General features: G+C 39.1%; 2 protein-coding genes across 4 annotated transcripts in view; both read left to right on the top strand.

Annotated features, from left to right (window-relative positions):
• The first annotated feature begins 422 nt into the window (after nucleotides 1–422).
• On the top strand, nucleotides 423–1,268 carry NOP10 (NOP10 ribonucleoprotein). Its single transcript, XM_007087472.3, has 2 exons — nucleotides 423–583; nucleotides 893–1,268. Exons 1-2 carry the CDS (start codon nucleotides 530–532, stop codon nucleotides 1,031–1,033), a joined length of 195 nt encoding a protein of 64 aa, XP_007087534.1. The 5' UTR covers nucleotides 423–529; the 3' UTR covers nucleotides 1,034–1,268.
• Nucleotides 1,269–4,623: 3,355 nt separating this feature from the next.
• SLC12A6 (solute carrier family 12 member 6) overlaps nucleotides 4,624–20,321 on the top strand; it is an 85,490-nt gene continuing 69,792 nt past the window's right edge. For 2 of the 3 annotated variants that reach the window (XM_015539952.2, XM_007087475.3), the window contains exon 1: nucleotides 4,624–6,218. In XM_015539952.2, coding sequence (XP_015395438.2) covers nucleotides 5,948–6,218 — 271 coding nt within the window. In that variant the 5' untranslated portion in view covers nucleotides 4,624–5,947. The remainder of the gene's footprint in view (nucleotides 6,219–20,321) is intronic. The other variant, XM_042989272.1, reaches the window with a different exon arrangement.

The following is a 20,321-nucleotide window of genomic DNA, read 5'->3' as shown; positions in this document are numbered from 1 at the left end:
GCCAATACTTTGAAATAGGGCGGAGGAACCGGATGTAAAAGAGGGGAGAGAAGAAAACTTTCTTCTTCTACCATAAGGTAAAGGGGCTCTGAATCCTGGAGCCTTTGTTTCTCCAGGCACTAGAAACCCACTGCCTGTGAAATGGGTGTACATCTCGATATAAAGACAGGATTCTATTAATCAGTGTTCAAGCCATATCCATTCCTACCCCCCTCTAATTCCTAGCAGTGTCTTGCACACAGTGGGCACACTCCACCTATCTCAGAACTCCTGCAAAGTTGCAACTGGAAGCCAACTCCTGCAAGGTTGCAACTGGGTTGCAACTGGGCCAGATCCTGCAATAGTTCGCCCCCTTCTGGCCAGCTGGAGAAAGACCTAAATGGACTACATTTCCCGGCATGCCTTGAGAGAGAAAGAGAAAGAGAGAGACTCTTCCGGCTCCAGGGGAAGGAAATTGACAAACACGTGAGACTGGCGGCGGTTAGGAAGAGGTGCAGACGGAATTGGAACTTCTGGCTTCGGTGTGGTCATGTTTCTCCAGTATTACCTCAACGATCAGGGAGACCGGGTCTATACGCTGAAGGTGAGAAAAGAAAACAGGTTGGAAACGGTTAGGGCGAGAAACATGGGTGGGGGAGCGGTTGAGACCAGCCACCGAATTGCCTAGGTGGGTGAGGGGAAGTAGAAAGCCCAGAAACCAGGAGTGATGGAGGCAGGAGTGTATGACTTGTTGATCTAACTGTCGCGTCTCTTGTCTTCCTGTTAATCTTTTTTTTTTTTTTTTTCGCGCAGCCTCCTCCCCATCCCAGCCTCTGTCTCCCTTATGACTCCAGGGATTGAGTTTTCCCACCACTCCTGTACTGAGCTTATGTTCTCTTTCTTCCTCGAGCAGAAGCTTGACCCTATGGGACAACAGACCTGCTCGGCTCATCCTGCTCGGTTCTCCCCAGATGACAAATACTCTCGACACCGAATCACCATCAAGAAACGCTTCAAGGTGCTCATGACCCAGCAACCGCGCCCTGTCCTCTGAGGGCCCCTTAAATTTCATGTCTCCTCTGCTACCCCTCAAGAGACTTTCTGAAACCAAGCTCTTCAGTGTGTGAGCCTAGAAGCCTTCTTATCATCCTTGCTCTTTGGAATCGGTTTCATCGTTGCCATTGTTCATGCTTGTGTGAAACAGTCATGGTAGCATACCTCTTAAGGGAACAAGTTTGAATCTTTCCATGTTTTGAATCGCTGCCAGGTTATTAAATTGATTTGAAAGAGCTCTTGTTTTGTACGTTGTGGGAAGAAAGGAGGGAGATGAGAGGGAAGAGCACCTGAGGGGTACAACAAGTGGTACTTGGAAGAAAAACTTCAGTCACTGCAGGAGCGGTAGTGCTGCGCGCGATGGGGTGTCGGGGAACGGGAAGAATGGTTGGGACTCTTCCACAACCGTCAGCATTCACTGAAAAGTACCCCTCTTGTCACTTAAGTAATTCCTTGCCCCTTGAAATGACGTTTTGACTCGGAGGAGTTGCTTGAAAAATAACAGCAGCTATATTGTAGAGGGGATGCTGTGAATTGGAAGTCGGGAGACCCGGATTTTCCCCTCTGCGTGCCTTTGAGAAAGTCACTTGTTTAGTCTCACTTTTCTCATTTCTAAATTCTCTTCCAACTCTAAATTTGATAGAGTTCAGTGGTGGATCTTAATATAGCGACAGTGTGTTATAAATAGAACCGTTGTGAGTATGAATGCCTTTATTCATTAAATGAATAATATGCATCAATGAATGCATATTTACTGGCCCTCTGAAAATATTCCCAGGTTTTTCGTTTTCTCCATCAAGGAATTGCCTTCTCACATACACCTAACTTTATTTTCTCCTTGGCAGGCAGCTACTTTGTGGAATTCTACATGGATCTTAATTTAGAAAATCGGGTATGAGAGATTCAAGCAGGGTTTTGCTGGTTTTTTAAGCTACTTTTGGGGTTAATTAAAAAAAAATGCAAGATTTCTTAGGACTTAAGCTGCTCTTATGGGGCAACCGTAAATTTTTCAGCCAATTCATAGTAAAGGGATGATGAGGGAAAATGCTGTATTTAAGCTTTCAAGAAATGCTAGCTTGCTTCTTCTTGTCTTTGTCAAGTTAATCAACTCATTATTTCCCAATTTTCCCATTTGTGGCTTTTGACATTGGATTTGAATACTTAGTGCCCCTGATTTTAAAACTGATTTATGGAAATTGTGTTCTAATTATACAATCTTTTTCTACTGCATCAAGATTCTAGACTCTAGAAGCAGATGTAACTTAAATCAGCATAAATTTGATTTATCATCACTGGTCCTGGAAAGGAATAATTATGTTTCTCTTGGACTGTGATGTCTGACGATCTCAGTAAAAAAGTTAGGGATAATTGTTGACTGCCTAGAAAAAGAAAATCTTTCTACTTGGGTCATAGTTAATAGAAGACAGATGATTGTTGAATCAATTACTTATAGGAATGGTAAAATGAGATACTCGTTTCCTGTCGAGCAATTTTTAATTTCTTAGCCTGTTCACTTCCGGGGTCTTAGCATTGGATCTGAGGGACTTTAAAGTGTTACCCTATCCTGGGGTTCCTGGGTGTCAGGTCATGATCTGATTGTGATGATCGTGGAGCCCCTCATGGGGCTCTGTGCTGATAGCTCAGAGCCTGCTTGGAATTTTCTCTCTCTCTCTCTGCCCAATTGCATGTGCGCTCTCTCTCCTCTCTCAAAATAAACAAAAACATTTAAAGTGTTATCCTGTTAAGGGGATAATGATGGAAGAAATGTTAATTCTGCAAATAACTAGAAAAAGGATCTGCTATGGAACCTTCTTAAGCACCAAAGTCAGTAAATGAATTCTACCAATGTTTTATAATACTGACTGTAATTTTGTTTTTATAAGTAACCCACTACCCACCCCCCGCCTCCCAAAAGGATTACCATTGTTCCATGCTACCTGATCTGTAAACTGAAATGAAAAGACTTTGACCTGGAAATATTCCTAATTGAAGCAGAGGAGAAAAGGCAGACTGGTTTGAATACCCAGGGCTTTTTCCTTAAGAGAGCCTCTAGATATTAATATCTTCTGAGATGTGCTCAAAAACTGGAGAATTTTAAAAGTTATAGTCTATTGGTAACAGGTAGTATATATAAGTGAATGAAAATACACTGTGGTATGAAACAAAATTGGATGTTGCAGAAATCCACCATTTCTTTATAAAGAGAAAGTCTATGAGATTTGAATAACTTAGCAGGCCTGCCTGAGAAAGACATCCCTCAGGAAGTGAATTTCTTCCTCAGGAAAGCTGTGAACCTGAGTTAATCACAGGCTTTGAAGAGCAAGAATCAAGCTTGAAAGAATCAAGCTTTAAGGAGGTTTACATTTTAAATGGGAATTCTCATTTTGTTACCTGGATATTTTTTATTTTGTGGTTTTGTTTTATTTTTTTTATAACCTGGTTCATTTTAACCAGACTTTGGACTTTGTGTGTCATTTGCTAAAAAGGGATTTCCTGGCTTAGGTTTTCAGTATAGTTCTGACCTAGTGCTAAGAATGATGCTTAAACATTTACCCTGGGAGGTATAAGGACCCAGGCAAAGCCAGGGCACAGATTGTTAAATTTAAATGTCTTGTTAAAGCTATAGGAAGTAACTTTCAAACAAAAGTATTGATAAGTCAAAACTTACTGAACACTCTATTCAGGTATTAAATAAACAGGCTAAGAAAAATATTCTGGTGGCAGTATAGGGAAAACACTGGGATTGGAACAAAAAAGTATCTCTTATTTTCCCCAGGTTTAAAATTAAAGACATTTTATATAGGGGTGCCTGGGTGGCTCAGTTGGTTAAGCATCTGACTCTTGATTTCGGCTCAGGAGATGATACCAGGTCTGTGGGATGGAGAACTGTGTTGTGCTCTGCGCTGAGTATAGAGCTGCTTGGGATTCTCTCTCTCACCGTCTTGCTCTCTCTTGCTCTCTCTCAAATACATTTAAAAAAAAAATTATGAAGACATTTTATTTAATGGAGCTTTCCGTCTAACTAGAAAGCGAAAAATAGCATTTCCGCTCACCTTTATTGAGGTATAATTGACCAAATTGTATACATTGTGTACACGATGGCATTAACTATGCATGTGGTAAAAGACATTTTAAGGATGGGGGGAAATGTAGCACAAAATATATATAGATGTGAGGATGCAGTGCTGTAAAAACACATCTCAAAAATTTGAGTAAGGGTCATACGTAGGTGTATGGTATGGGAGGTTTGTGATTTTTTTAAAGAAATTATGAACGGTATTCTCAGAGACGCTTTTATTAAAAAGAGATGGGTTTTCAGGTTCTGAGGGCAAACGGCATTGTCTGCTCCCCCGAACGCCTCCAGACCTGAGTTTGTGCAACACAGCAGGACTGAAAAGGAAAAGGATTTTTCTCCAGTGCTCGTTGCTCAGGCCCCAACACGCAACTACAATTCCCATCGTCCTCCGGGCCTCCCACGTGTGGCCCCTCAGTCCCGCTGCGACTCCAGCAGCGCATGCGCGCAGCCCTTAACGTCGCTTCGCAGACTGCAGAGGCTGGGCGGGGCTCCTCGGCACTCGCGGGACGGTACCGCCCTCCGACCGCTCCCCCAGGCTTCTCTTCGGACCGTTAACCTCGAATGAGGAACGAGCGGAGAGGGAAGGGAGGGGCTGCGGCGGCGCTGGCACAGCCCGCCGGGCCCGGGGCCGGGGGCGGCGAGGTCACGTAACGGCTGCTCTGGCGTCTGCCCGGGGAGGGGGCGCCCTCCCCGGCAGCCGGAGCCCTCCTGCGCGCGGCTCCGAAACAGTTACCGGCTCGTAAACAACAGCTGCGCGCGCACCCGCATCAGCTGGCGCCGGGATTCAGCACCTGCGACCTCCTCTTCCCCTCATCCCCGCTGCCCCCTCCTGTTCAGCCCGGGCCAGCCTACGGGGCCGTCTCCTCTCTTGCTAGGACCCGAAGGAAGAACGGCGAGGGCCTGACCTGCGCCGCGGCCCTGGTCGGGGAGAAGGCGTCCTCCGGCAAAGGGGTGGCCCGTCCTGTCACACGCAGGAGAAACCCAGCGAGTAGACCGTGGGCTCGATGGACTAGCAACGACCTGCCACGACCCTGAGCTGCAGTCCGAGGGGTCTCGATCCGCTCGCTAGCCGCCCCCTCCCAGATCCGAGGGACCGTTCTGCCCGAAGAGCGGGCGGGCCACCCCCGCAGACCTCTTGGAGACGAGAATCCGCTCTGCCCCTGCATCCTCTGCTCACCCTTTTCTCCTCATTCTCCTGTATCCAGTAGTGTGGGGTATTTTTCTCGTTATGCATGCTCATCTCTCCCACCAGACCCAAGTGGATTATTGGCCTCAAAAACATCGGGTGACTCTCCACACACCTCCCAGCCAAACCTGTGGGGTATTCACCTGATACACAACAGGTGGCCGGGTGTACACCATTTCGCAATCTGATCTGTGCTGTATTCGCCTGATAAGGGTGGGCCTGCGCGCACTTTGCTCAACTAGAACCGTGGGACATTTACCAGATAAAAAAGACTTAACTACCTCGGCGGAAACCTGGGGGTCGAGGGGAGAAACGCTTCACCAGCTTCTCTTGAGACCATGGCGCTGGGGCCGCAGTGCTGGACCAGGGGAGATAGCTAGATAACTTTTTTTTCCCCCCTGAAGAAAGGAAGTTACACGAGTTTGGCATCGTTTTGTCTTTTTTCCTCCTTAAATATTTAATGGTAGTGCACTTTCTGGGATAGTCTGTTTGAATTCTGAGAAGGAACTTTTTGTGGTGTAAATCAAGGTTATTGAAGGTTTTTTTTTAAGTTATCTTTTCTATTTTGCAATCAAAAGTAGCTAGCGTAGGAGGAAGGATTTTGAGGGAGTTTCCTTTTTTCTTTGTTCTTATAAAGGAAAAGAAAAAGAATAATGCATCCTCCAGAAACCACCACCAAGATGGCTTCAGTTCGGTTCATGGTGACACCAACAAAGATCGATGACATTCCTGGTTTGTCAGATACCAGCCCGGACCTCAGCTCCCGGTCCAGTTCCCGAGTAAGATTTAGCTCACGGGAAAGTGTGCCGGAAACAAGCCGGAGTGAGCCCATGAGTGAGATGTCCGGAGCCACCACTTCACTGGCAACTGTTGCACTGGATCCGGCTAGTGACCGGACTTCTAACCCCCAGGATGTCACGGAGGGTAAGTAGAAACACAGATGACAGGATACTTTCATTACTGGCTTACTTATCTGGTTGTCTACTGGAAAGTCACTTTTCCATTATACAGTAATCATCAGGAACCAAGGTACCTCTTTTTGAGATGCCTAAGGAACCCTTTGGAATAATGGTCAGCACAGTGACTCTCGGCAGCAATAATTTGGCATGTGGGAAGGTATATGGAAAGAAGGAAAGCAAATTTATATTTCGACTTCTTCATTTTGCCTCCTTAGAATTGAAATGAGTGTTTTGGTTTAGGGCAAATATCAAAGAATTTAATACTTTTTCAGCACAGAGAATCCTAAATGGTGAAATTCAGTGGCGAGCTTTGGGGTCAGAATATTACAGTTGGCTTTTAAGGCTAGTTACCAGGAGTAGTTATTGTTCATCTCTTAATTACCGTTTTCGCACAAAGATTTCAGATATTATGTCACCGAATTCTTTGTAAAAAATTATATTTTACAGAGACAGCAGTTCAAGAAGCTTAGCTTACTCAGGATGAGGCTGGTGGATCTATTGTCCTTGCTATCGAATGGAGAAATTGTAAAGAGGCTTTTAGGGCCTAATTCCCATATAATTTTGTAGAGAGGCTTTTAGGGTCTGATTTCTACATAATTTATTTACTTTGAATATTAGATGGAATGTGTTGAGTCTTTGTAGTCAGGAGATAGTAGTACACAAGCCACTTTCTGACTTACCTTGACCACTACAGACCTTAAGCTGCCTACACTAATTTGTGTTAGCTGGTTTGTAAGTTTTTACAGGATTTAGTGGGAAGAGGTGATGAAAAGAGAGAAAGGAGATGAGAGGTCATAACATTTTTCAGACTCTGAAGTACAAAAGTTTGAGAATTGCTGTACTGCTTTATATGTTTAGTTTTGTGCTAAATTATAACGTAGGTATGTCTAGTAATGAAAATTTCTCTTAAAACTCTTAAAGATTCTTAAAATGGTATTCTACCCAAATTTGAAAACCATAGCTTCAGCTACTGACTTGACATTTTCCGGTGTCAGGAAGTATTGTTCCTCTTAACCGAAAGGGTGCAGGAAACCAGAATGATTTTAGTTCCTTATTTGTGTTTGTGTTTCTGAATGTCTGGAAACAAGGTAGATTTGGTAAAGTTTGTAGTCTTAGAATTCACTTATCCTTGACTATTTTATGGAGATATGGACTTAACTATTTTCAATTTCTTGACACACTTTATACCATGGAATGGAATAAAAAATAATTTATCATTTTCTCTTCCTCCAAATTAGTTCTAAATTGTAGTTTTAGTCTGTATCCATCATACTATATTTAGGTTGTAAAAATACCAGATAAAGACTATAACAGTGTTAATTTTTTTAATGCTGTAATTGTTGTTAGGCAGTTTACAGCTAACTGCTATTAGTCTTGTACTTATGTATTTTGGAATTGTATTTTTATTCTGTTTAAAAAGTGAGCTTATTTCTGTAATGTGTTAGCCTTGTGGAACGGGATCCTTATCCAGGCTGTTCTTCCCTTATTTACAAGCATTATTTACAGTATGGAATGGTATCGTTTTACACTACAGAGGTAAAACTGGGGACCTATCTAGGTGAAATCTATGTTGTTTAGATGGGTATACAAGTTAAAGCTTGGCTCTTTATCTAACACACTCCTTAATGTGTAAATATTATGGTACCAAATGAAAGAAATTAACAGTCCAGCCATTAGATTGCAATTTCCACTATATTCTCAGGAAACTAGTTCTCTATTTTACTAATGACCTATTTTTTTCTCTGTCTTCTAAAAAATTATGACAACCAGAATCCTATGATATATTTTCCCCACTATTAGAGGGACTGATCAAAAATACAATTATTTCATCTTTGGCTTCTTAATACGTGGATGCCCTTGTTAGACTTAGATATAGATCTTCACAGGATCCTGTTGTCAAGAAAATCAAGGACATACTAATCTACATTTGTCTCTGGGCTGGAATCAGTATTGGAAAACAACACTGCGTTTTCCGCAAGTGATTCTGTCCTTAAGCTTATACTATACTTCAGAATTGTGTTTGCTATTTTAATATTTAGAATTCTGTGATTTTTTTTTTTTGGCCTTTTATATATACATCCTTCTGTGGTTGTGACATTGGTATGATTATCTCTCTTTTCTCCACAATTCCCATGCCTCTCACATTTCTTCCATATATTAGCTTCCCACCTTAAATTTCTTTTCTCATCATACACTTTTTATTCACATTACATTGTACAACCAAGGGGGGCAGGGGTGAAACACGAAGTTTTATGTTTCTGTCTGTGTTTTAAGTTTTTCTCCTGTCGGCCTTTTGAGTAGGTAATTCTTTCTGCTATCAAAGTATTTATAATTTTCCTTTCATTTTGTTAAGGTTCCATTAGAGTTTATAGGATTGTGCAGTTGGTAAATAAAAACAAGAATCTTAGACTGTACTTGCTTTTACATGAAGAATGCCTTAAAGATACAGAAGGAACTGTTGAGAGTGGATACCTCTGGTGGGTTATGAAAATAGGGTGGAAAATGGGAACTTTCCTTTACCTAAACAATTCAGAAGGGCATGTACAATTTTTTAGATTGAGGATGTTATCACTTTAATAATAAACATTTTAAGAGGCATAGCATGTTAGGGAACCTCAGATGACCAAGAATTGAATTCTGAAGAAGAACAAGAATTGAATTCTGGTCAAACTCTATTTTAAAAAATGGGAGGGGAGTGCACCTGAGTGGCTCAGTCGGTTAAGCATCAGACTTCAGCTCAGGTCATGATCTCATGGTTCTTGGGTTCAAGCCCCGCGTCAGACTCTGCTGACAGCTCAGAGCCTGGAGCCTGCTTCGGATTCTATGTCTCCTCCTTTCTGCCCCTTCCCCATTCATGATCTGTCTTTCTCTCTCCCTCAAAAATAAAGAAGCATTAAAATAAAAATGGGGAAACTAAGGCTTACAGAGATGGTTATTTGTAGATCAGAGTGGGAAAGCCAAGACTGAAAAGTGCAGGCCTCCTGACTTATATCCAGTGCTTATATCATTTTGTCTCTGTCATGATGAACATTATTTACATTTGCCTCGTAACTATTTTGTTATCTTAAACGATTGTTAAAATAATAATACCCAAAAAGGGCAAGGGACATATTTTTATATGTCTTACACAGGTTCTGATACATTTCACCCTTTTACAATTGAACAAATGCTCCCTGAGGCTCTGCTATGTATAAGGCACTCCAGTAGGAATTATAGGAAATATACATATGAGACAGTCTCTGCCTTTGGAGAGCTTATAGTTTAGTGGTGAAAATGACCAGAACACTTCATCCATTTCTTCACCAAACATTTACTGAACACTTCGTAGGAGTCAGGCCCTGTCCTGGGTGTTAAGGATGCAGGAGGACCAAGAAAAAGAATCCCAATAACTGTTATAAGGAAAGTTATGATCTAACAGAGAAAACAAACAAATGTTCCTATAAATTGTAATGCTGTGTGATAAATACAAAAATGAAGATACAGCAAAACACCAAAAAAAGAAAAATACAGCAAATTTTAGAATAATACAATAGAAAAGTTTAGCAAAGGAAAATGATGAACTGAGATAAAAATGGAGACATTTAGAGACTGGAGGTCCTGATGGAGTAAAGTTGTAGTGAAAGATGTAGAAGGATTAAAGACTGTGTTCAGAGAGTTGAATGTTGGAGTTAATTGTTTCAGAGGTGGGGCAGGTCCAGTGTTAAGATGATCTAATATGCAGCCTTGGGAGTGGGTTTCTGAAGTGGAGTAAAACTAAAATCCATTAAGTCAAGGAGCTCTAAATATACCAATTCCAAGGGTGACTGCCAACAAGTTTTATTGGGGGGCATTAGGTGGTAGAGATGCAAAAGTAATTTAGATAAGTCCCTCCTTCAAAGAGTCACCTTCTGTCTGAAACTTTCTCTGATTTACCCCCACCCCCAGATAAAATAGATAAGTTCTTTATGTCCCTGTATCCCTTATGCAGACTGTTACTATAATACCTATTTCACTTAATTTTGTTGATTTTGTATGTTATCTTTCTCACCTAGGCAGTAAAGTTCTTGGGACAGGAACACAAAGTTGTCTTTGTATCATCAGCACCTAGTATAGTGTGTGATGCCACATATAATTTGCACTCAATAAAATACATATTGAGTTGAAGATCTTCTAAGCCAAAAAAAAAGATCTAGAAATAGGGACGCCTGGGTGGCCCAGTCAATTAAGCGTCCAACTCTTGGTTTCAGCTCAGGTCATGATCTCGTGGGTTTGAGTCCCACATTGGACTCTGCACTGGCAGAGCCTACTTGGCATTCTCTTTCTCTCCCTCTCTCTGCCCCTCCCCCACTTGTGCTGTCTGTCTCTCTCAAAATAAATAAATAAACTTAAAAAAAAAGGATAGAAATATAAACAAAAATTAAAAACATAGTATGGTAAAGGCAAATGAAATGTACCCACTAGAGCAGTGATGCTTCGTCTGGTTGCATATTGGAATGATCTAGAGATCTTTTTAGAAAATACTTCTGCCCCTTTCCCAGGGATTCTGATTTAATTGCATCAGTAGTTTTTAAAAGCTTTTCAGATGATTCTAATGTAAAGCCCACATTGAAGACCATAGCCCGGAAGAGAAGCGTGATTAATGCTGTGCATTTGAGAAGAACTTTCCCACCTGATTAGGACTTCACTGTGAGCAGATAGGCACAGCAGGCCTTTCCTTAAATATCAGGAGGTCTTATAGAGTAGAATATTTATCTGCCCATGGAGCCATTACACTACACACTTACGTTTAGTGTATTCAGCTGATCTAGGGTTACATCAGAATAATGATTGACTAAGCAACTTGGAGAACTAGCTAGTTGTTTTTTTCTTCTCCCATAAGAACATACTTCAAAGTACCAAGTACTTTTCTGTACTTTTCCAAAAAACTTCTAAGTTTTTGCCCCAAACCAAAATAAGTGAATTACATTGTATTGCCAATCAATGACTATTACCCTTATTTTATATTTTTCATATTATACTTGGCCCTTGAAAAACCCAGCGGTTAGGGGTACCAACCCTCATGCAATAGAAAATTTGAATGTAACTTTTGACTCCACCAGACTTTAACTGCTAATAGCCTACTGTTGACCAGAAGAAGCCTTACCAATAATATAAACAGTCAGTTAACCTTTTTTGTACATATTATAGACTGTATTCTTACAATCAAGTAAGCTAGAGAAAATAAAATGTTATTAAGAAACTCATAAGGGATAGAAAATGTCTTTACTATTCTGTATTATTTATAGAAAAAAATCCAAGTGTAAGTGGACACATGCAGTTCAAACCTGTGTTGTTCAAGGGTCAAGTGTATGTGGTTCTTGAATATTGTTCATTTTACTTTGGCACTCTGTGAGCTATGACATTGTAGAAGGTAGTAAGATGGATAGTTTCATAAAAATACATGGATTTGGTACCTTCTTAGCTCATCTGATATCATCCTCTGATTTTATATATATATGTATTTTTTAAGGGTTTCCAGTATTCTCTGAAACATTATGAACATTTTGGTCACAGACCACATCTGTTTTGGTCCACTTTTCCAAACTCTACAGCCAATGATTAAACTTTATAATATGCTACTTTACACCACAGGAAGCAATCAGCCAAATCCAGAATATGGGAAATTTTACTGAATAACCAGATTCTTCAAAAAATAAATGGCATGGGGTGGAGGAGGAGTGATGGGAAGAGAGGGAAAGCTGTTACAGACAAAAAGCAGACCAACCAAATGCAAGGTGTGGGCTTTATTTGGATCCTGATGTAAACAAGAGTAAAAGATACCTTTGGGGTAATCAGGGAAATGTGACAATGTACTTGGTATTAAATGATTTTAATGAATTATTGTGAATTTTCTTAGGTATATTTAAGACATTGTGGTAAAGTCCTTGTCTGTAAAGATACATATTGAAGTATCTACAAGTGAAATGAAATGTACTCCACCACCCAGCCCCCCCCCCCAAAAAAAGTTGAGAATATTGGCAAATGTTTATATTTTGAATTGGAGTAAAAAGTGCATGGGGATTCATTTTACTATTTTCTCTGCTTTTGTGTATATTTGAAAATATCTATAATAAAAACTTTCAAAAGGTTGAACTGTGTGTAAGAAAGCTGCTTTGATAGAAAGGACTTTCTTTTAGAGTCTGTCCTAGCATACTCTATGTTTTGACTCAGCAGTTGGTAAAGTGATGCTTCAACTTCGTGTCTTTTATTTTTGGTAATATCTTCTGTGTCCTCACTAATTCTTTTCTGCCAAAGGCCTTATTCTTTGCCTGTCAGTGGCATATTTCTTGCTTCCAGATTCTCATAAACCTTGCTTTGATATTACCTCTACTGGAATGGAAAAGAAGGAAAAGGACACTCCTGGGCACCTTTAAAAGTTATACTTCCCATTTCAAGACTGTTAGAATAAGAGTAATGTTTCTAACGCTGACATTTAAGATAATTTTTAATGACCTATGCGGATGATGTCTTGCTATGAACTTTTGGATTGTAGCTGCCTCTCTTTTTGTCCCCTCTGCCTGCACTCTGAAATAGCAAGACCTTTGTGCAAATTCTTTTTTTTTTTTTAATTTTATTTATTTTGAGAGAGAGCAAGAGAGAGAGAGCAAAAGTGGGGGACAGGCAGACAAGAAAGGGAAAAGAGAATCCCAATCAGGCTTCGTGCTGTCAGTGTGGAGTCCTACACAGGCCCAAACTCACAAACCATGAGATCATGACCTGAGCTGAAATCAAGAGTCAGACACTTAACTGACTGAGCCACTCAAGCGCCCCAACCTTTATGTAAATTGTAAAAAAGACAGCCCTTCCAGGCTTCACTAGAGAAGGACAAACTGGATTTCAACCCCCAACCCCTGCCCTTTTGGCGTGACACAGTCTGCACAGCAGCTGCACCTGGTGGGTTTGCTGAATCAGAATAATGCAAATTATATGTGTTTGAGTTCTTGGCGAGGTCTCTTGTTGTTGTTGTTGTTTTCTTTTTCTTTTTTGTAAAGAAAGGTGAAAGATTTATGTGATATGAAGAGAAACCAGAGTATGCTGATGGGTTTCTTAGCACATACGAAACTTTGGAGGGGTATATTGTAGGAATTATGAAAGCATTTTATTTTGTGAATGTATAAAACAGCGTGTTATTTTAATGAAGTTTTGTAAGTAAATAGGGAAATAAGAAGATTTTCCTCATTACAATCCTGTGATTAGTGCTTTGGTGTATTGTGTAGAAGCCCAGCAATTATAAATGAAGGTGTGAGCACAAAACTGCAGAACATACAGCACACACACAAGCAGACACACAAGGCACCTTGCTTTAAATGCAGAAGTTCCATGGTTGATGAATAATAAATATTATTACCATATTTGCTCAGTTCTAAGGCATACACTTGTCATCTTTTTAACATTTCTGACATTTAGGTGCATTTTACTTTTGAAGAATTTTAAGCTACTGTTAAATCATTGGTGGAACTTACAGTTAACAAAATTTCAGAATCAAGTCACTATTGTGAATAAATCAATCTGAAAGGCTGTCCACAATCTGAAATTTTGAAGTTACCTTTGGATGTCTACTGAAAAAATGTGAGGGCTGAAGCTTTTTTTTAGTCTTAAAATGGAAGTTTTTGTAGTTGAAAAGCCAGAGATAGAAAACAAAAAGTGTGTATAAGTAATTAAGAGATAAGAGGTGTGTTTGTGTTTGGGTTTTAATCCTAACTTTAGTTGTTGTATTTTTGTTTGTTTGTGTTTTTCACTTTAAAATTTCCCGTTCTTTTAGAACTGTGTTTCAGTCTCCAGTTTCTCTACTAAATTAGTCAGTGGCATCTTTGGCTTTGCATTTTTATTACTGCATTGCTCAGCCTTATGCTTTTCTAATGGTCTTGAGAAATCCATGCAAGATATTCAATTGGTAGCATTCCTCTGTTTTATGTTATTTCTTTTTTTATTTTAGAGAGAGCACATGCAAGTGGGGCAGAGGGAGAGAGGGAGAAAGAATATCAAGTAGACTCCAACCTCAGCACAGTGCCCGATGCAGGGCTCGATTCCATGACCCTGGGATCATGACCCAAGCTGAAATCAAGAGTCGGACCCTCAATTAACTGGGCCACCCAAGCACCACAGCATTCCTCTTTTTACAGTCAGAACCATTTGGTTAATAGTTTTAATTTTTGCCCAAGTGGCACCTGAATTTCCTAATTTTTTCCATTTCACCAGACAAATCTACTTTTACTTAGGGGTAAAACTATTCCGTTTTTATACAGCTAGTTTAAAAACAAGAAAACAGTAAGTTTAAAAACTCTTATATTTTGGGGCACCTGGGTGGCTTAGTCAGTTTGAGTGTCCAACTCTTAATTTCTGCTCAAGTCATGATCTCACGGTTTGGGAGTTTGAGCCCTGCATCGATCGGCCTCTGCATTGGCAGTGCAGAGCCTGCTTGGGATTCAGTCTCTCTCTCTCTCTCTCTAAATTATTTAAAAATAAATAAATAAACTTAAAAAACTTTTTAAAACTCTTGTATAAATATGTACATTATCACTTTGAGGAGCTATGAGAAATTGAACCAAACTGAAATTTATCTTATTTGAGAACATTTTCATTTAACATCCAAGCTTTTATATATATATATCCAGAAAGAATACTTACTTTCACAACTGGCTAGTTTACATCCTAAATTATTTTAAAAAATTTTTTGTTATTTTAAAAATGTTTTAGGGGCTCCCAGGTGGTTCAGTTGGTTTAGTATCAGACTCTTGATTTCATCTCAGGTCATGATCTCACAGTTGGTGAGATCAAGCCCTGCATCAGACCCTGCTTGGCATTCTCCCTCTCCCTTGTTCTCTGCCCATCCCCCACTTGGTCGTGCACACTCTCACACTCTGTCTCTCAAAATAAACATTTTTTTTAAATAAAAATTTTGTTTCTTAGTTTTGCAGTGTACTCATTTCCAATAGAATTCTAAGAATTATTAGGAAATAGAAAACATTCTTCCCTATTAAATGAAAAATCGTGTTTTGATATTTTTCATTTAAAATGAAGTCACTTTCTTCAGAGCTATGATGGGATTTCTCATCCAGGAGAAAATTGAAACTGATAAGGTTAAGTAACCTGCCCAAGGTCATACAAGTAATAAATTGAAGATTAGTAACTTAAACCCAGGTGTGTGTGATTTTAGTATCAGTATCCCTGTTATTACACTTCCTCTACTAACATTAGTTGGCTGTATTGAAGCATTTAGTAAGCAGCAGAGGTAGAGTAGAAGAAGTATAAAAGAAATAGAATTTTTATGTTCAGTGTACATTTTTGCAGTTTTTTGTCTGGATTGGGGGCATGAAAGGAAATAGGGGTTTTTGTTTTTTCAAAAGAAGGTAGTAAAATGACATGTTTCCTGAGTAATTTTAAGGTTCTGTGTTCCTAAAAGGAAATCTGGCCTAAAAGTATGTATTTTTTTTTTTTAAGATTTTATTTTTAAGTAATCTCTACACCCAACATGGGGCTCAAACCTACAGCCCTGAGATCAAGAGTCACATGTTCTACCACCTGAGCCAGCCAGGTGTCCTTATTTCAGTGTCTTTTAAATAAATGGCTTGCAAATACCCAGGGCAATTTGGTAGTGCTGAATTATACAGTTATTAGGCATGTTAGTTCATCTTCCTGAAAGTTAATATTCGTATTTCTAGTTTCAGTAGATCTACTTGTTTTTTGGTTTTGGTTTTGGTTTTTAGTAATCTCTATCCCCAACGTGGGGCTAGATCACAGCCCTGAAATTGGTAATCACATGTTCTACCAACTGAGCCACCCAGGCACCTCGTGGTATATCTATTTTAAAATGGAGTTTTGGGGGTGCTTGGGTGGCTCAGTCAGTTGAGCATCCAACTCCTGATTTTGGCTCAGGTCATGGTCCCAGGATTATGGGATGGAGCCCTGCATCAGACTCCATGCTGAACGTGGAGTCTGCTTGAGATTCTCCCTCTCTCTCTCTCTCTCTCTCTCTCTCTCTCTCCCCACCCCCCCCCCCCCCCGTCTTCTGCCCCTCTCTCCCACTTGTGCATACGCGCTTTCTCTCTCTCATGGGAGTTTTGTTGGAAGGAAGGAAGCAGTAACTTCTTTAAAAACAAAAACTTGTTCTCTGAGGTGAAATTAACAATAAAATTTTGTTTTGAATTGTATTTTCATTTTTCTTTATATTTTTAGAAATATGTCTTAAGTTTTGACAATATGTTGCAGTTTCATTTTCTATGCACTGTTCGTGGTGTTGACTAGAAACCTATCTAGCAATTATTTCATAATATAGAATGGAATGTCCTACATCAGAAATGAAATTCTGAGTGAGTTACTGAGTGGTCTATGTTCATAGTGCCAGTGCTACGTTTTTGGTTGGTGATTCGTGGGTCTTACAGTATCTAGGCTATAATCACATTAGACTAATGAAAGAGATGGGCAGCCTTATACAGGGAGTTGTAATATCGTGAAGAAGGAAATGGTGGAAGCTGAGGACTCTTGGGTACGCAAAGGCTTTTGATAATGCCTTCTTTAATATCAGCCAAAATGGGTGATGTAGCTGTCAAATTGGCCAGCCATCAACTATCCTCCTACTTCGTTCTTTTCTTTAGTGAAGATTCACACCTGTAGGTCCTTGAAGAAGTAACTGGGCAAGGTAGTAGTGCGTTGTGCCCTCAAGGTTCTATGTTTACACTATATTGTACTTACAGAACTGGTCTGATGTTGCCTTTTATTATATAGTGAGGTAGATAACATGATTGTGAGCTCCTTGAGGGCAGGAACAGTGTCTTGTTCTCCATTGTATTCCTATTTCCTGGCACATAATGGTCACTCAAATATGTATTGAATAATGCATGGTTTCTTCAGCTTCAATAAAGCATGAGATTTTCCTGACATTTTGATTTGGAGAAGTCTCTGTCTTTCTTACAATGCAATATTATGAATCCATCAGAAAATAATGTCTGAGGTATTTATTATCTTTCAGTTGTTAGCCCCAACATATGTTATATATTAATCACTGATGCCATTTAATAAAAACCCATTTTCATAGACAATTTTATGTAATTCTGAGATTTAGGGGTTTTAAGTTCTTACTATCCATTGTAGGTGGTCTTCACCAGAGTAATTGATTAACTCTATAATTCTTTCTGTACTTGTCTACATAAGGCAATATTTAGAATTTGGGATCATTTCAATATTTTAAACCACTATTTCCAGTGTCTGAAGAGGAAAGAGGGTTTGCTGATATATTAAGGAAAAATGTATATATATATTTTCTACTTAAGAATGAGAGTCTGTAGGGGCGCCTGGGTGGCGCAGTCGGCTAAGCGTCCGACTTCAGCCAGGTCACGATCTCGCGGTCCGTGAGTTCGAGCCCCGCGTCAGGCTCTGGGCTGATGGCTCAGAGCCTGGAGCCTGTTTCCGATTCTGTGTCTCCCTCTCTCTCTGCCCCTCCCCCGTTCATGCTCTGTCTCTCTCTGTGCCAAAAATAAATAAAAAACGTTGAAAAAAAAATTAAAAAAAAAAAAAAAAAGAATGAGAGTCTGTATACTTTTCCAGCTATAGCTCTAAATTTAAGTAGTGAACTGCCAGTAAAATATTTACAGTATTCTGTAACACAGCCATGGAGTGTAGTATGTAAATGGTGCTGGTCCATCAGCTGTCTACCTAACCTGTGTGAGGAGGTAAGTTCAGAAATTGAAAGTTTTAAAAAACTTGCTTAGCAGTTTGATAGAGCAATTTTATCTCAAATCTAATACTAAAAATTAGAACTTGTGTTTTGTATATTTTTCTAGTAATTCATAAGATTTTTAGCCCTCAATGAATTCTGAATATAAAGAAAAATATTCCTTTACCAGCAATCATTTGCAAAGCACTGTTCTTTTGAATGTTTGCCTAACCTTCTGAATGATACCTCATGAGGTAGTGTTTCCCTACCAGTGGCCCTTTAAAGCCTGAGTAACTGAATGGGGTCATGGAGTAGGTTAGTCCTTTATGCAAGTCTGATATTTTCCTTAAGAATGCCTGCTCTAACACATGACCTCTTTCTTTTCTTAATATTTGAAGGTAAGTTAAAATTTTTGGAAATTCTGTGCTTTTTTAGAAGTTCTGTAATTCAGACATTTTAATGAAATCCTATAATTCAGATCTTTTTCCTGTCAAACAACATCTCTTAATAAGATGAATTTATTGTTAGAAAGATTTATAGAATGAAGAGTATGAAGGGTTTACTTCTATGTAAACTTCATGAAGAATTTACGAGGATAAAACATAATTAACCTTTGTTGCTCAAAGTTCATCATAAATTTACTTTAATCAAGAAAATTAAAGCATAATGCCATTTTCTATTTATATTTAGTTGCTGGCTGGCAGTTACAACGATTTGATGAGAATGTCTATCCTAAATATTTTGAAGTAACAACTTACTACATTAGAAGCAACTGCTTGGGGGGAAAAAAGCAACTACTTGGAAGTAGATTCCACTTTCTTTACTATTTGTTGTAAAAACACCATTTGTAATAAAACAAATGCTGTAAGCACAAAACTGTCAATTGGTTACAATTTTAAAGGCTCTCTCAAGTGTGGCTGGATCTCAATAGTAGATAAAGCACTCTGAATGGTATCTTCAAACTACAAGAGTTTAGGAGAGATTCATAAGATTTGAAGCTGTTTTCCAAATCAGAATCCTCTTTTCTTTCCACACCATCCCCATCAAATTTGTGTGTGTGTGTGTGTGTGTGTGTGTGTGTGTGTGTGTGTGTGTGTGTCTATGTTCCTGTGAAAGAATTCTGTAAAAAGGTGTAGACAGATGAGTTAAGTCTACATTGTGTGTGTCATGGGAGCTATTGTTCTATTTTATATTTTTCCAGCTTTTTAATAGCATGCTGGTACCTTTGATCAAGCTCTAGTTGCATTTTTAAGTTTTTTGAAAGAATACTATTTAATATGTTACTAAATCCTTAACATCATATCTAAAAACTGCTCTCAGGAATGGACAGAATGACATTTGGTAAAACTCATGTATTCAAAATGTATGTGGCTTTTTAATTCCAGGGATTTTGCTTGCTGCTTACTTAGAGAAGTTTTCTTGCGTCATGAATTCATGTTTAGCATGCATTACTAGATTCTTAAGAATCACTTCAGCAGGATGTAGTGTGGTTCTAGGTTATTTGTGAGTGGCTTTTGTACAATACAGTTCTCAGGTTCTGAGAATGAAGAGGAAATGCATATATGATTTGCTCTAAAATTGAGTGATGTAGTATAACAGTATAGTACAACCTGGAAGAGAATCCTTATGTTGAAAATAATTTCCCACTTACTTTCCCTTAATTGTTCAAGTCTTTTCACTAAATCTAATTTGTCTTTGTTTTTTTAATAAATGGGTTGAATAAAACAAAATGCTGGTTGTCATGAGTTGTTAGCTCTGATTAAAAATAAGTAATGGGATAGTGTAGAACAGTAAATTGTACTTCCAAAATATTACCCATGGTAGATCCATTCTTCTAAAGAATGGGCATGCTTTTAAAAAAAAAAACATAATGTCACAAAAAAGTTTTACTGAAACTAGTAATATAAATAATGTATAATATTTGGCCTAATGTACAAAGCACTATGGGAGTAATGCCATTATAAATGTGCTTTTGCCCTAGCCTGGGCTTATGTCTTACTACTAAAAAATACCATAGGGGCACCTGGGTGGCTCAGTTGGTTAAGCTTCCAACTCTCTGTTTCGGCTCAGGTCATGATCTCGAAGTTTCGTGGTTCAAGCCCACGTCAGGCTCTGTGCTCACGGTGCAGAGTCTGCTTGGGATTCTCTCTCTTCTCCCTCTCTCTCTGCTCCTCCCCTGCTCATGATGTCTCTATCTCTAAAGAAATAAACTTAAAAAAAAAAAAAAGATTTGAAAAAAACTATAGTTTTTTTTAAATGTAAAACTAAATATTTCAAACCTGTATGATTCATTTCAAACAGCATTCAACACTATAAAATCAAAGTACAGGACTAGCATTTATGTAACTGCTTAAATTTTACGTGAAATGGAATTTGACCCATAAGTGCTTTGCTTTA

This window comes from Panthera tigris, chromosome B3 (assembly GCF_018350195.1).
Source record: "Panthera tigris isolate Pti1 chromosome B3, P.tigris_Pti1_mat1.1, whole genome shotgun sequence".
Taxonomy (NCBI): Eukaryota; Metazoa; Chordata; class Mammalia; order Carnivora; family Felidae; genus Panthera; species Panthera tigris.
This window is presented reverse-complemented; position numbering and strand designations above follow the sequence as displayed.

What these genes read in the sequence shown, in the direction of transcription:
- NOP10 (XM_007087472.3), top strand. Translation starts at nt 530, where the DNA reads ATGTTTCTCCAGTATTACCTCAACGATCAGGGAGACCGGGTCTATACG. An exon ending in ACCGGGTCTATACGCTGAAG is followed by an intron (nt 584 to 892) that starts GTGAGAAAAGAA and finishes TTCCTCGAGCAG; the next exon opens with AAGCTTGACCCTATGGGACA.